The sequence below is a fragment of the Heterodontus francisci genome, chromosome 29, assembly GCF_036365525.1.
Source record: "Heterodontus francisci isolate sHetFra1 chromosome 29, sHetFra1.hap1, whole genome shotgun sequence".
Taxonomy (NCBI): Eukaryota; Metazoa; Chordata; class Chondrichthyes; order Heterodontiformes; family Heterodontidae; genus Heterodontus; species Heterodontus francisci.
In genome coordinates, this window is record NC_090399.1 from 20,977,391 (window position 1) to 20,993,196 (window position 15,806).

The following is a 15,806-nucleotide window of genomic DNA, read 5'->3' on the forward strand; positions in this document are numbered from 1 at the left end:
TGACTGTCCTCAGGAGCAGCCTGCAGTGAACAAAATGACCACTCAGTAAACAGGGACCACAATTGGCCTCAGTACCCCCGAGGCTGCAAAAGAAAATTAAAGGCACTGCCAGCCTCTCCTCCTGGGCAGTCAGCCATTGATCCCGGGTGGGGTGTAAATGTAGAAGTGGACGAGAGTAGTTTCAGGCTGAGCAATGATAGACCCCGCCCTTTACCTCATGGTCACTCAGCCAACGCATGAAGAATGGGCACTTGAAGGAGGTACCAGAAAACAGCCAGTACACGTGGGACATGAGTCACTGTCGATCGAAAGCATCACATGAGCTACAACTGGAACTGGAGATCTTTCTAGTTTATCCAGCCAACAGCTGAATTTTTATGAATGCAAGAGAGAACTTGCATTTACACGGCGACTTACCAGACCCGCGGAACATCCTAAAGTGCTTCGCAAACGACGTCAACCTTGGTCCTTGTTACAGAGTCGGCAAACACTTCCATTTTGCCGAGATGAGCAATTTACAGGTGTCAAAAGGTCATTGCATCCATTGGAGTTCATTTAATTCATCCAGCTCACCCATTTTAGTAACTAACTGCAGGTGTCAACTTGGCTCAACTTGCAGGTGTCAACTTGGTAGCACTGTCACCTCTAAGACAGTGTAGGCCTCAGGCCTGCAGCCACTACTTTCTGCACTTTTATGTTTTTGCATTTCACTTCTGCTTTGCTCTTGATTTAAAAAAAAACTGTATTGAATTTTTAAAGATCACTTTGTAGACATGGATTTAAAACGAAGTGTGATTGTGCTCTGATTATGTGAAGTAATTAATCAATTATGTAATCAACGGTAATCTCCGCTTTAAAGACGTCTGCAGACGGGACGTGAAGTCCTGTGACATTGATCACAAGTCGTGGGAGTCAGTTGCCAGCGTTCGCCAGAGCTGGCGGGCAGCCATAAAGGCGGGGCTGAAGTGTGGCGAGTCGAAGAGACTTAGCAGTTGGCAGGAAAAAAGTTAGAAGTGCAAGGGGAGAGCCAACTGTGTAACACCCCCGACAACCAATTTTATCTGCAGCCCCTGTGGAAGAGTCTGTCGCTCTAGAATTGGCCTTTATAGCCACTCCAGGCGCTGCTCCACAAACCACTGACCACCTCCAGGCGCTTACCCATTGTCTCTCGAGACAAGGAGGCCAAAGAAGAAGCAGAATCAGTGGTGGTCCACTATGGTGTGGAGTCAGGAGATGGAGTTTAATTGATGAACAGTATAACCTCATTGATAGCAGGTGAGAGGGCGGCCTTGCAGTGCCTGTGAGAAGGATTCGACAAAGACTCATGACTGTCAGGCTCTTGTTTTGAGAAAGTCTGGATGGAAAACTCGGAAAGCTGGAATGGAGCCAGAAATTGGACTTAAAGGGGCACAGCATCCAACATTCGGGGCTGCAGCCAGAGTGGACTAGTCAACCACTACAGAGGAAGGGGTGTCGACAGAATGACTGACCGCAGAGTCCACCCCCGTGTAAGGTTCGCCGGAGACTTGGTGATGTGTGTACCAAGGGGGAACAATACTAATTTAAAGATCTGGCTTGAAAAGATTCATTTGGGGTCATAGTAGTTGTGCTATAACATTGTTGTCTTTCTATACGCTTTTCCTTCCCTTCTTTTAAATCTTTTCATCTTTCATTCCTATTTTTATCCTTAATAATTGTTTAATAATTACTTCAGAAAAATTGCTGTTTCAACACCTTATTTGGTGTTGAGTAACTCATTCCTGCTCCGAACCTAAGTGAGACTCTGCAAGGGACTCTCACGCCCTACATCAGAAAGTCATGGGTTCAGGCCTCTCCAGGACTTGAGTCCAAAATCAAGGCTGTGCAGTACTGAAAGGAAAAGGAAAGACCTTCCTTTATATGGCGCCTTTCATGACGACTGAACTTTTCAATGTGCTTTACAGTCAAAGTACTTTTGAAGTGCAGTTGCTGTTTTAATGTTGGAAATGTGGCAGCCAATCCATGCACAGCCAGCTCCCACAAACAGCAATGTTATAATGACCAGATAATCTGTTTCCGTGATGTTCATTGAGGGATATATATTGACCAGGACACTGGGGACAACTCCCCCACTCTTCTTCGAAATAGGGCCATGGGATCTTTTACATCCAGCTGAGAGAGCAGACGGGCCCTCGGTTTAATGTCTCTTCTGAAAGACGACACCTCTGGCCATGCAGCACTCCCTCAGCACTGCACTGGGGTGTCAGCCTTGATTTTGTGCTCAAGTCCGGTGCTGCATTGTCAGTGGTCGTGTCTTTCAGATGAGATGCTGAATCTCTGCCTGTAGAGATGGATGTAACAGATCCAAAGGTACCATTTGAAGAGGAGCTGGGAAGTACATTGCGATGGACTGGCCAATATCACTTCCTCAATCGTCACTAAAAACAAAGTGTCTGATCACTGATCTCATTTCTGTTTGTGGGACCTTGCTGTGCACAGATATATCACAGCAATGACTACACTTCCAAAATATGTGATTGGTTGTCAAGTGCTTTGGGATGTCTGAAGATGGTGCTGTATCAATGCTAGTCTTCCTTTAACATTTCCAAATACTATATCACATCCCTTGGTAGATTATTTCAAAAGAATTATCACCCAAGGGTGAATTATTTTTCCTATTAATTGTTCTAAATTTGTTTTTTGTTAAAGGCGCTGCAGGAGTAGAGACTCGGGGGTTTATGTGTACAAATTGTTGAAGGTGACAGGGCAGGTTGAGAAAGTCGTGAAAAAGGCCGATGGGATCCTGGACTTCATAAATAGAGGCATAGAGTACAGAAGCAAGGAAGTTAGGATGAACCTTTGTAAGACACTGGTTCGGCCGCAATGGGAGTATTGTCTCAAATTGAATTCAACCACAATCTGGTTTTACCATCAGCTGATTTGCCATCAAGCCAGGGGATCAACCCTGGTTCAATGAGGAGTGCAGGAGAGAATGCCAGGAGCAGCACCAGGCAGGCCTAAAAATGAGGTGCCAACCTGGTGAAGCTACAACTCAGGACGAGCGTGCCCGCCAAACAGCAGAAACAGCATGTGAAAGGCAGAGTAAGGCAATCCCACAACCGCTGGATCAGATCAAAGCTCTGCAGTCCCCAATGAAGGGGGAGCCCAGCAATTCGGTGCAAAAGGCTAGGCTGAAACAGTCGCAAGCATCTTCAACCAGAACTGCCAAGTGATGATCCATCTTGGCCTCCTCCTTGCTACAATTGTACAGGGTTTTGGAATACTGTGTATAGTTTTGGTCTCCACATTTAAGAAAGGATATACTTGCATTGGAGGCAGTACAGTGAAGGTTCACTAAATTGGTCCCTGGGATGAGGGGATTGTCTTATGATGGCAGGCTGAGTAAATTGGGTCTATATACGCTGGAGTTTAGAATAATTAGAGGTGATCTCATTGAAGCATACAAGATTCGGAAGGGAATAAAAGCAAAATACTGCGGATGCTGGAAATCTGAAATAAAAACAAGAAATGCTGGAAACACTCAGCAGGTCTGGCAGCACCTGTGGAGAGAGAAGCAGCGTTAACGTTTCGGGTCAGTGACCCTTCTTCGAAGCTGGCAAATATTAGAAATGTCAAAGGTTATAAGCAAGTAAAGCAGGGGTGGGGCAAGAGATAACAAATGAGGAGGTGTAGATTGGACAAGGCCACAGAACAGCTGACCATTCTGTGGCCTTGTCCAATCTACACCTTCTCCTTTGTTATCTCTTGCCCCACCCCCCGCTTTACTTGCTTATAACCTTTGACATTTTTAAGATTCTGAAGGGGTTGGATTGGGTAGACACTAAGATATTGTTTCCGCTGGTCGAGGAATCTAAAACACTAGGGTGCAGTCTCTGGATAAGGGGCAGACCGTGCAGGACTGAGATGAGGAGAAATTACTTCAGTCAAAGGGTTGTGAATCTTTGGAATTCTCTACTCCAGAGGGCTGTGGAGGCTCAGTCATTGAGTATATTCACGACTGAGATCAATAGATTTCTAGATATTAAAGAAATTAAGGCATATGGGGATAGTGCGGGAAAATAGCATTGTGGTAGAAAATGAACCATGATCTTGTTGAATGGTGGAGCAGGATCAATGGGCCAAATGACTTACTCCTGCTCTTATTTCCTATGTTCCTATGAATCGCAGAGCAGGCTCGATGGGCCATATGGTCTACTCCTGCTCCTGTTTTTTGTGTTCTTGTGTTCTTCAGGTCTCCCGCCATCACTGATGCCAGTCTTCAGCCAATTTGATTCACTCCGCGTGATATCAAGAAACGGCTGAAGGCACTGGATACAGCAAAGGCTAGGGGCCCTGACAACATCCCGGCTGTAGCACTGAAGACCTGTGCTCCAAAACTAGCCGCGCCGCTAGCCAAGCTGTTCCAGTACAGCTACAACACTGGCAGCTATCTGACAATAAGAACATACGGGCATAGGAAAGAGGAGCAGGAGTAGACCATTCGGCCCCTCGAACCTGCTCCACCATTCAATAAGATCATAGCTGATCTGATCGTGGCCTTAACTTCACTTTCCTGCCTGACCCCCATAACTCATGACTCCCTTCGAAAATCTGTCTAACTCAGCCTTGAATGTATTCAATGACCCAGCCTCTACTGCTGTCTGGGGTAGAGAATTCCAAAGATTAATGACTCTCCAAGAAAATAAATTCCTCCTCATCTCCGTCTTAAATGGGAGACCGCTTATTTTGAAACTGTGCCCCCTAGTTCTAGATTCCCCCAGGAGAGGAAACAAATGTGGATAATTGCCCAGGTATGTCCTGCCCACAAAAATCAGGACAAATCCATTCCAGCCAATTACTGCCCCATCAGTCTACTCTCGATCATCAGCAAAGTGATGGTCTATTAAGCAGCACTGACTCAGCAATAACCTGCTCACCAATGCTCAGTTTTGGTTCCACCAGGGACACTCGGCTTCAGGTCTCATTACAGCTTTGGTCCAGACATAAACAACAGAGCTGAATTCCGGAGGTGAGGTGAAAGTGACTGCCCTTGACATCAAGGCAAAATCTGACCGAGTGTCGCATTAAGAAGCCCGAGCAAAACTGGGGTCAATGGGACCAGGGAAATCTCTCCACTGGTTGGAGTCATACCTAATACAGAGGAAGATGGTTGTGGTTGTTGGCAGCCAATCATCTCAACCACAGGAGATCACTGCAAGAGATCCTCAAGGTACCGGTCTAGGCCCAACTATCTTCACTTGCTTCATTAATGACCTTCCCTCCATCATAAGTTCAGAAATGAGGATGTTTTCTGATGATTGCACAGTGTTCAGAACCATTTGCAACTCCTCAGATAATAGTCTGTGTTCAAATGCAGCAAGATCTGGACAAACAGGGCGGCACAGTGGCGCAGTGGTTAGCACCGCAGCCTCCCAGCTCCAGCGACCTGGGTCCAGTTCTGGGTACTACCTGTGCGGAGTTTGCAAGTTCTCCCTGTGACCGTGTGGGTTTCCGCCGGGTGCTCCGGTTTCCTTCCACAGCCAAAGACTTGCCGGTTGATAGGTAAATTGGCCATTGTAAATTGCCCCTAGTGTAGGTAGGTGGTAGGAGAATTGTGGGGATGTGGCAGGGAATGTAGGATTAGTATAAATGGATGGTTGTTGGTCAGCACAGACTTGGTGGGCCAAAGGGCCTGTTTCAGTGCAGTATCTCTTTAAAAAAAGCATTCAGGCTTGAGCTGATAAGTGGCAAGTAACATTTGTGCCACACAAGTGCCAGGCAATGACCAGCTTCAAAAAGATAGAATTTAACTATCTCCCATGATGTTCAATGGCATTACTATCACTGAATCCCCCATCATCAACTTACTGGAATGGGGTTACCATTAGCCAGAAGCTTAACAAGACTAGCCATAGGAATACAGTGGCTAAAAGTGAAGGTCAAAGGCTTGTAATTCTGCAGCGAGTAACTCACTTCCTGACTCCCCAAAGTCTGTCCACCATTTGCAAGGCACAAATCAGGAGTGTGATGGAGTATTCTCCACTTGCCTGGATATGTGTAGCTCCAATAACACTCAAGAAGCTTGACACCATTCTGGACAAAGGAGCCCCCTTGATCAGCACCTTAAACATTCAATCTCTCCACCACTGTCGCACCGCTGCAGCAGTGCAAAACCTCACCAAGGCTCCTTTGACAGCACCTCCCAAGCCCGCGACCTCTACCACCTAGAAAGACAAGGACAGCAGATGCATGGGAACACCACCACCTGCAAGTTCCCCTCCAAGCCACACACCATCCTGACTTGCAACTATATCACTGTCACTGGGTCAGAAACCTGGAACTCCCTTCCTAACAGCACTGTGGGCGTACCTTCACCCGAAGGACTGCAGCAGTTCAAGAAGGTGGCTCACTTGTCAAGGGCAATTAGGGAAGAGCAACACATGCCAGTGCCGCCCACATCCTAGGAACAAATAATAAAAAAATTCTGGGCGCCATACATGAGGAAGGATGTGAAGGCTTTAGAGAGAGTGCAGAAAAGATTCACAAGAATAGTTGCAGGGATGGGGGACTTCAGTTACGCGGATAGACTGGAAAAGCTGGAGTTGTTCTCCGTACAGGAGAAGGCTGAGAGGAAATTTGATAATGGTGTTCAAAACCATGAAGGATCTCGACAGGATAGATAGAGAGAAACAGTTCTCAGTGGCGAGAGGGTCGAGAACCAGAAGACACCGATTTAAAGTGGTTGGTGAAAGAACCAATGCGACATGAGGAAGAACTTTATTTTACTCAGCGAGTGGTTCGAATCTGGAATGCGCTGCCTGAGAGTGTGGTGGAAGCAGATTCAATCGTGGCTTTCGAAAGGGTCATTATCTGAAGGGAAAAGAAATCTTGCAGAGCAATGGGAAAAGGGCCGGGGAGTGGGACTAGCTGAGTTGTTCTTGTAAAGAGCAGGTGCTGGCACGATGGGCTAAATGGCCTCCTTCTGAGCAGTATCGTTCTATGATTCTATATAAATTAATGACCTCCTGACCTGCTGGCCTTGAAGTAATATTGTGGGATCATCTCATCTCATCTATATACCATTTAAGACTTTGGAAACGATTGTGGGTTAATCTTATGTATGTAAATAGCATTTAATACTCTGTATACTATTATTGGATCATTTTACCTATCTATGTATCAGCTTGTACCTTAGTGAGACTCCCTCATTCCCAATACTCATGCTCGAAGGGTTCATATATCCAAGAGGGCAGGAGAGGGTAAAGAATTCAGTTCGTGACTCTCTGGAATACTTGAATTTGATACTGTATGAGGAGAGCCGTCACTCCCTTCCCAAGCCTGCATGATACAATCAGAGGCCTATCAATCAGGAAGCATCTGCTTCCTGCCTGCAAATCACGACAAAGGGCTGTGCTCTGTATCCTGTGGAAACGATTCATGGTGATCATTCTGGAGGAGGGTCAGCGTGCAGTCCGACCGATGAGTGACTGCGGCGAGTTAGTGAGGCTGGCCTCACAGCAGTGGCCCTGTCACCACCCTCAGAATAAATGACAGGGAGCAGCCGTTCGACAGGAAAACGAGTGGGACGAGTGACGTCAGCGCACTGTGAGATCACGACCCTGACAGAAGGGTGACGGCAGCACTGCAGGGGCTACAAGCCCCAGAAAGAAGGCGGGGGCAAGTGATATCAGCATTTCATGGCACACGAGCCGACACATTGGATTACACAGAATATACAGCACAGAAATAGACCATTCGGCCCAACCAGTCCGTGCCAGCATTTATGCTCCACTACCGCCCCCTCCTATCCTTCCTTATCTAACTCTATCAGCATAACCCTCCAATCCCTTCTGCCTCATATCAAACTTCCCCTATACTATTCACCTCAACCACTCTCTGTGGTCACGAGTTCCACATTCTTTGCAGTCTCAAAGAACAAAGAACAAAGAAAATTACAGCACAGAAACAGGCCCTTCGGCCCTCCAAGCCTGCGCCGATCCAGATCCTCTATCTAAACATGACGCCTATTTTCTAAGGGTCTGTATCTCTTTACTTCCTGCCCATTCATGTATCTGTCTAGATACATCTTAAAAGACGCTATCGTGCCCGCGTCTACCACCTCTGCTGACAACGCGTTCCAGGCACCCACCACCCTCTGCGTAAAGAACTTTCCACGCATAGCCCCCCTAAACTTTTCCCCTCTCACTTTGAACTCGTGACCCTTAGTAATTGAATCCCCCACTCTGGGAAAAAGCTTCTTGCTATCCAACCTGTCTATACCTCTCATGAGTTTGTACACCTCAATCAGGTCCCCCCTCAACCTCCGTCTTTCTAATGAAAATAATCCTAATCTACTCAACCTCTCTTCATAGCCAGTGCCCTCCATACCAGGCAACATCCTGGTGAACCTCCTCTGCACCCTCTCCAAAGCATCCACATCCTTTTGGTAATGTGGCGACCAGAACTGCACGCAGTATTCCAAATGTGGCCGAACCAAAGTCCTATACAACTGTAACATGACCTGCCAACTCTTGTACTCAATACCCCGTCCGATGAAGGAAAGCATGCCGTATGCCTTCTTGACCACTCTATTGACCTGCGTTGCCACCTTCAAGGAACAATGGACCTGAACACCCAAATCTCTCTGTACATCAATTTTCCCCAGGACATTTCCATTCTCTGCCTAACAATGTTTCTTCTGAATTCCCTATTGGATTTCTTGGTGACTTTCATAGTTAAAACCTCTTGGTTTTCTCTTCGCCATGAGTGGAAACATTCTCTCTGTATCAACTCTATCAAAACCTTTCATAATTTTAAAGAGCTCTATTAGGTCACCACTCAGTCTTCTGTTTTCAAGAGAAAAGAGGCCAAACCTGTTCACCCTCTCCTGATAGGAATACCCACACATTCCTGGTATCATCCTTGCAAATCTTTTTTTTGCACTCTCTCCAATGCCTCTGTATCTTTTTTATAACATGGTGACCAGAACGGTGTGCAGTACTCCAGTGTAGTCTGACCAGCGCTCAATACATGTTTCGCAGAACATCTTTACTTATCAATTCTATTCCTCTGGAAGTAAACCCTAGTGCTTGGTTTGCTTTTGTTATGGTCTTGTTATCGTGTGTTGCTACTTTTAGTGATCTGTGTGTTTGTACTCCCAGATCCCTTTGCTGCTCTGCCCCGTTTAGATTCCTATTCTCTCAGTAATACACAACCTCCTTATTCTCGTGCCTCGACCTCACGTTTATCTATGTTGAAATTCATTTGTCAATTAGATGCCCATTCTGCAAGTTTATTAATATCTTCTTGTAATTTGTCGCAGTCCCCCTCAGTATTGACTGTTAGCCCCCTCCCCCCAACACACAATTTACTGTTCAGATTGCTTAGCCCGGGGACCCGAAAGGAGTACGTGAGGATTACCTTCTCGAAACAGTAAGTCTTTGGGGAGAGTGGCTTTCAACAATCATAGAGCCATGATGCCAATGAGAAAGATCAGTACATGGACAAATAATTCACTTTGCTGAGTGACATGGCAACTTCGACAGTACATACGTACATACAAACATACGAATTAGGAGCAGGCATAGGCCATTCGGCCCCTTCAGCCTGCTCCGCCATTTGACACGATCATGGCTGATCTGATTGTGGCCTCAACTCCACTTTCCTATCTACCACCTATACCCTTGACTCCCTTGTCAATCCAGAATCTATATAACGCATCCTTAAAAGTATTCAATGACCCAGCCTCCACTGCTCTCTGGAGAAGAGAATTCCACAGCCTGATGACTCTCTGAGTGAAACAATTTCTCCTCATCTCTGGTTTCAATGGGAGACGCCTTATTTTTAAACAGTGTCCTCTAATTCTAATCTCTTTCATAAGGGGTAACATCCTCTCAGCAACCACCCTCGGGATCTGATACGTTTCACTAAGATCACCTCTCACTCTTCTAAACTCCAGTGGATACAGGCCCAAACTGTCCAACCTTTCCTCATAAGATAACCTCTTGATCCGCAGAATCAGTCGAGTGAACCTTCTCTGAACTTTGAATGCAATTATATCCTTTTTTAAGTAAGGAGACCAAAACTGTACACAGTAATCCAGATGTGGTCTCACCAATGTCCTGTACAACTGCAGCAAAACTGCCCTACTTTAATATTCCAGTCCCCTTGCAATAAACAACAATATTCCAATTGCCTTCCGAATCACTTGCTGTGCCTGCATGCTAACTTCTTGTGATTCATGTACCAGGACACCCAAATCCCTCTGCACTGCAGACTTCTGCAAATCTCTTTCCATTTAAATAATAAACTGCTTTTCTATTATTCCTGCCAAGAAGGTCAAGGGCAGCAGTCGAATGGAACACCACTACCGCCAAGTCACACTCCATCCCGACTTAAACACATATCGACCGTTCCTTCATCATCGCTAGGTTAAAATCCCTACCTAACAGCACTGTGGGTGCACCTACACCACATGGACTGCAGCGGTTCAAGAAGATGGCTCACCACCATCTTCCCATGGGCAATTAGAAATCGACGATAAATGCTAGCCTTGCCAGCAATGCCCACTTCACAAAAATGAATAACCTCCTGAAAATAAAAACAACTGATTCCAGGATCTGAATGAAAAATACCAGCTGCACATCACTCACACTTAGAATTGTGGAATATTCCAGCAGAGAACGAGGTCCCACAGTCGACTGAGCCCACTTAAATAAGGGGGGGAGTGACAGAGAATATTTCCCATCTTTAATTCCCTCCCTCTAGGGCAGGTGACTGTCCAAATGGAGGAGCACCAAGAGGGAAAAACACAAAAAAAAAACTTGCATTTATATAGTGCCTTTAATATTGTAAAACATGGGTATTTCTGAAAATAGAAACATTTTGTCCAAGCTTTTCGTCTTGCACTCATCAGGACAATTCTAAAGAATACCAATGTAAGGGAAACAACAAATTTATACTGTATGAGACGAGAGTGCTGATTGGTTGGCAAGTGGGCTCTACACTCTCAAATTAAAATTAAAATAATTAGATGAGCGCAGATGCCTCGGAGGGTTGTAGGGCTGGAGAAAATTACAGAGATAGGGAGGGATCAGGCCATGGAAGGATTTGAAGACAAGGAGGAGAATTTTAAAGTTGAGATATTGCTTGACAAATGTAGGTAAGCTAGCACAGGAGTGATGTGTGAATGGGGCTTGGTGTTAGTTTGGATATGAGCAGCAGAGTTTTGGATGAGCTTAAGTTTACTGAGGAAAGAATGTGGAATGCCAGGCAGGAGTGATGTGTGAATAGTCAAATCTAGATGTAAAGTGGTAGGGTTGAGGGTTTCAGCAGCAAGTCAGCTGAGGCACAGACAGACCAGGTGATGTTACAGAGGTGGCAATAGGTGGTCTTAGTGATGGCACAGATCTGTCAGTGGAAGCTCATTTCAGGGCTAAAAACAAGCCTTAGGCCTTTTGATCAGCCCACTCAGATCAGATCTGAGGAGACAACAGCGGCAAGGCGCAGCCTGGGAACTAAAAGGCAAGTACCTTCCTTTCTAGACACTGGAAAAGATCTTTTGAGCCTGGAAGCCTTCTCGTTTCTGTTTTTCAACAGTAGCCCTTTTGCTCTTGGCCATCACCTCCTCTCTGACCAGCAGTCATTGGATGTCACCGCCTCTCTGGCCAGCAGCTATTGGCCATCATTGTCTCTTGGGCCTGCAGCCATTGGATGTCAACCCCTCTCTGGCCTTCATCCATTGGATGTCACCACCTCTCTGGCCTGCATCCATTGGCCACCACTGTCTCTCTGGCCAGCAGCCATTAGCCATGACCGCTTCTCTGGCCAGCAGCCATTAGCTGTCACCGCTTCTCTGGTCAGCAGCCATTGGCCGTCACCGCCTCTCTGGCCTGCAGCCATTGGCTGTCACCGTCCCTCTGGCCAGCAGCCATTGGCTGTCACCACTTCTCTGGTCAGCAGCCATTGGCCGTCACCGCCTCTCTGGCCTGCAGCCATTGGCCGTCACTGTCCCTCTGGCCAGCAGCCATTGGCTATCTCTGCCTCTCTGGCCTGCATGCCCCTAGATTTTGTGTTCAAGTTTCTGGAGTGAGACTTAGTCCATGCCCTTCAGACTCCTAGGCGTGAGTGCTATCACTGGGGCACAGCTGACACTAATTGATTTTGCAATGACACTGAACCCTTGGACATATCTTCAAATTCCCTCTCCTACCCACAAGCTCCGCCCCCTCAAAAAATGGCGAAAAATCCCGCTCTTTGAGGTATCCATTTGCCTGCCTGCATAGTGATCGTTTTTGAGCCACCCTTGCCTATTGACTTCTGCCCTTTAACCCCTGACCCTGAATTCATACCTGCTGACATCACTGAGGCACGTCCCGTGTGCGCAGGGATTGCTTTTGCACTCGTCCACTCTTGAAAAGCACTGTGGGTCGTGATATCCATCCGGACAGAGACAGGTGAACCGATTCACCCCATCCTTGCAGGTGCCGCCATTATGACAGGGGCTGGAGACGCACTCATCAATGTCAACATCACACCGAAAGCCTGGAATGAAAATAATAAGTTAAAAATTTAGAGGCTCTTTAAAAATGGTTAGGCACACCTTTTTCAAAACTAGCCTTTGCTTGTGTCGCCCGAGTTTGAATTTCAAAAAAGTTACAATCGCTCTGGAATGTTTGATTTAGCAATACTTCGCAAGAGTAAGCCCACAGGCTGGAGTCGATAGTTTTATCAATGGTGTTCTGAAGCATTAATTAGTCATTCAAAGGAAGGATGGTAACGTGCTACTTTAAAACTGGGTTATTGTGGGAAGGTGGCTCCTTCCAGCATTTGAGGATCCAGGTCTCAATCCCTGTGCATGGCAGGAGGCCGAGCTAAGCCAAATGTATGGGGCACCCCTGCTCCGACATCAGATCTGCTGGCTCTTCCCACAGTGTGGCAATTTGAGTGACAGCTTGACAAGCTAAGCCCCTCCCATCTCACAGACTTGTGGTGAAGTGGTTAAAACAAAGAGCTCTTTCTCTCTCTCTCTCTCACCCAGAGACAGTGTGTTCTCTGCTTTCACAGGAGCAGCACGATGCTACCTGGTGGGAGAGGGAGGACATCACAAAATTTGCAGCCCATCTCGCTGCTTAATGTTGACGACAAGATTCTGTCCAAAGTCATCGCCAGTCGAGTCAAGTCTGCTCTGGAGTTGGTGATTCACCCCGATCAGACCTGTACGGTACCCGGCAGGAAGATCTCTGATAGTCTCGCTCTACTTAGGGATACGATCGCCTATGTGCGGAACAGGAGGGTGGACACCTGCCTCATCAACCTGGACCAGGAGAAGGCTTTTGACAGGATATCGCACACCTACATGATGGACGTGCTCTCCAAAATGGGGTTTGGGGAGGGAATCTGCAATTGGATCCAACTGCTCTACACAAACATCAGTAGCGCAGTCTCAATCAATGGGTGGGAATCGAAAAATTTCCCGATCCAATCTGGAGTCAGTCAGGGCTGTCCTCTCTCCCCTGTCTTGTTTGTTTGCTGTATCAAACCTTTTGCTGAGTCCATTAGGAAGAATGAGAGCATAAGAGGGGTGACAATCCCAGGCAGTGGAGGCACTCAGGTGAAAACCTCCCTGTACATGCATGACGTCACCGTCTTCTGCTCGGATCCGCTGTCCGTGCGCAGACTGATGAGCATCTGTGACCAGTTCGAACTGGCCTCGGGAGCCAAAGTTAACCACGGTAAGAGCGAGGCCATGTTCTTTGGGAACTGGGCCAACCGATCTTTTGTCCCCTTCACCATCAGATCAGACTACCTGAAGGTGCTGGGGATATGGTTCGGAGGGGCCGGGGTGTGCGCCAAAACCTGGAAGGAGCAAGTACACCATAAACTGAGCATGTGGGAGCAGCGATCTCTCTGCACTGTGGGTAAGAACCTGGTCATCAGGTGCGAGGCGCTCACGTTGTTGCTGTACGTGGAGCAGGTTTGGCCCATACCCCACTCCTGCGCTGTGGCGGTCACCTAACCCTTTATCTGGAGATCGAAAATACTCTGTGTCCGGAGGGACACGATGTTCAATCCTCTGGATAAAGGGGGAAAAAACGTACACAATGTTGCCCTCATCCTGATGACCACCTTCATGTGCGGCTGCATCAAGCTGTGTGTAGATCCCCAGTACGCAAACACCAAGTGTCACTGCGTGCTGAGGTTCTATCTGTCCCCAGTGTTGTGAAGGATAGGCCTGGTCACATTGCCGCAGAACGCTCCAATCAGTTGGACCGTGCTGTACCACCTATCCTCCATGGAAAAGTTTGTGCAGAAAAACACCTTTGACCACCAATCCATCAGGCAGTGGTCTGCACAGAATGTCCTCAAGGCCCGATGGGAAAAGGAGATGGTAGATCCGGTTGGATGGTTCCCCGAGCAGACTGCCAAAGTCATTTGGCAGAACGCCTCATCACCAGAACTTTCAAAGAAGCACCAAGACGTAGCTTGGCTGGTGGCGAGAAGGGCCCTCCCTGTCAGATCCTTCCTGCACGCCCGGAATCTCACTGCCTTTGCCCACTGCCCTCGAGGTGGCTGCAGTGGGGAAGAGATTGTTGCCCACCTCCTTCTGGAATGTGTCTTTGGAAAGCAGGTGTAGAAAGGGATGCAGTGGTTATTGTCGAGGTTTATCCCAAGCAGCTCTGTAACACAGGAGTCTGTGCTCTACGGGCTGTTACCAGGGACCGACACCGAGATAAGCATCAACTGCTGCTGGAAGACCATCAATTCGGTGAAAGACGCTCTTTGGTCTGCCCGAAACTTGCTGGTCTTCCAGTGCAGAGTTGTCCACGACCGAGTGTTGCAGACTGGCACCTTCCAAGGTCCAGGACGACGTGCTGAGGGACGCACTAAAGCTTGGGGCAGCCACAGCAAAGGCTCAATGGGGAAAGACCACAGTGTAAGGTCCTCCCGCCATAGTGAACCGAGGGGCTGGAACCTGTGTAAAACCCCTTGGGCTGTATATACCAAAATATGGTTTTGCTGTTTAATGCAAATGTCAATCGCATGTAAAATGGATTGGAAGAGATGTGAGAGAACTCACGTTCTGTATCGAAGGAAACTGATTTCTTTTGCACTATCTGGAATGTCAACTTGGAACTGGTTTGAACTGTTTTGTAATGTATTTTTTTACAGATTTTTATGAATAAAGTATATTTTTGGGCAAAAAGAATTCCATCGACAGCAATGCAACTGAATATCAGACACTGTGTAGAACGGGAGTCCAATCCACTTTCCAGGCGAATTTCTTAAAGTCTGCACCGGCTCAGGTTTGAAAGGTGCAGAAGGTAAGGCCATGTTTAGAGGGTTAATACACCATGATTTTTCATAACCGAGAAGCAGAGGGAAATTAACTTCTCACTGCAAAAGCTGTACGCTGTTCATGCATGTCTTTAATGTAGATAAACTAAATGATGGTCTAAAGCTGTGAGGCTTAGAATCACAAGGTAAACCGAAACTGCCCGTGAGGAAACTGACAGGATCGGGTGTAACTGTAGTTTTGCACCCTGCCCAACATTACTCTCCATCGATGTGGATGGACAAAAAAAATAAAAGCAAAATACTGCGGATGCCGGAAATCTGAAATAAAAACAGAAAATCCCGGAAATACTCAGCAGGTCTGGCAGCATCAGTGAAGAGAGAAACAGAGTTAACGTTTCAGGTCTGTGACCTTTCATCTTGAGTTCTGATGGATGCGCAATAATACTGGGTGGCGTGTAAACCTGGCACTCCACCCGATACTCTGGGATTCCCGCCTGGCCAGTGAGGTTGAAATCGCCCCATGGGGTTTT

General features: G+C 47.1%; 1 protein-coding gene across 4 annotated transcripts in view; it reads right to left on the minus strand.

Moving 5' to 3' along the window:
• Positions 1–15,806, minus strand: part of LOC137346178 (neurogenic locus notch homolog protein 1-like) — a 237,142-nt gene that overhangs the window by 81,749 nt on the left and 139,587 nt on the right. For all 4 annotated transcript variants that reach the window (XR_010968669.1, XM_068009563.1, XM_068009562.1 and 1 more), the window contains one exon: positions 12,330–12,522. Coding sequence is in view for 3 of the 4 variants with exons in the window: in XM_068009563.1 (XP_067865664.1) it covers positions 12,330–12,522 (193 nt within the window). In the remaining variant the exon portion in view is untranslated. The remainder of the gene's footprint in view (positions 1–12,329; positions 12,523–15,806) is intronic.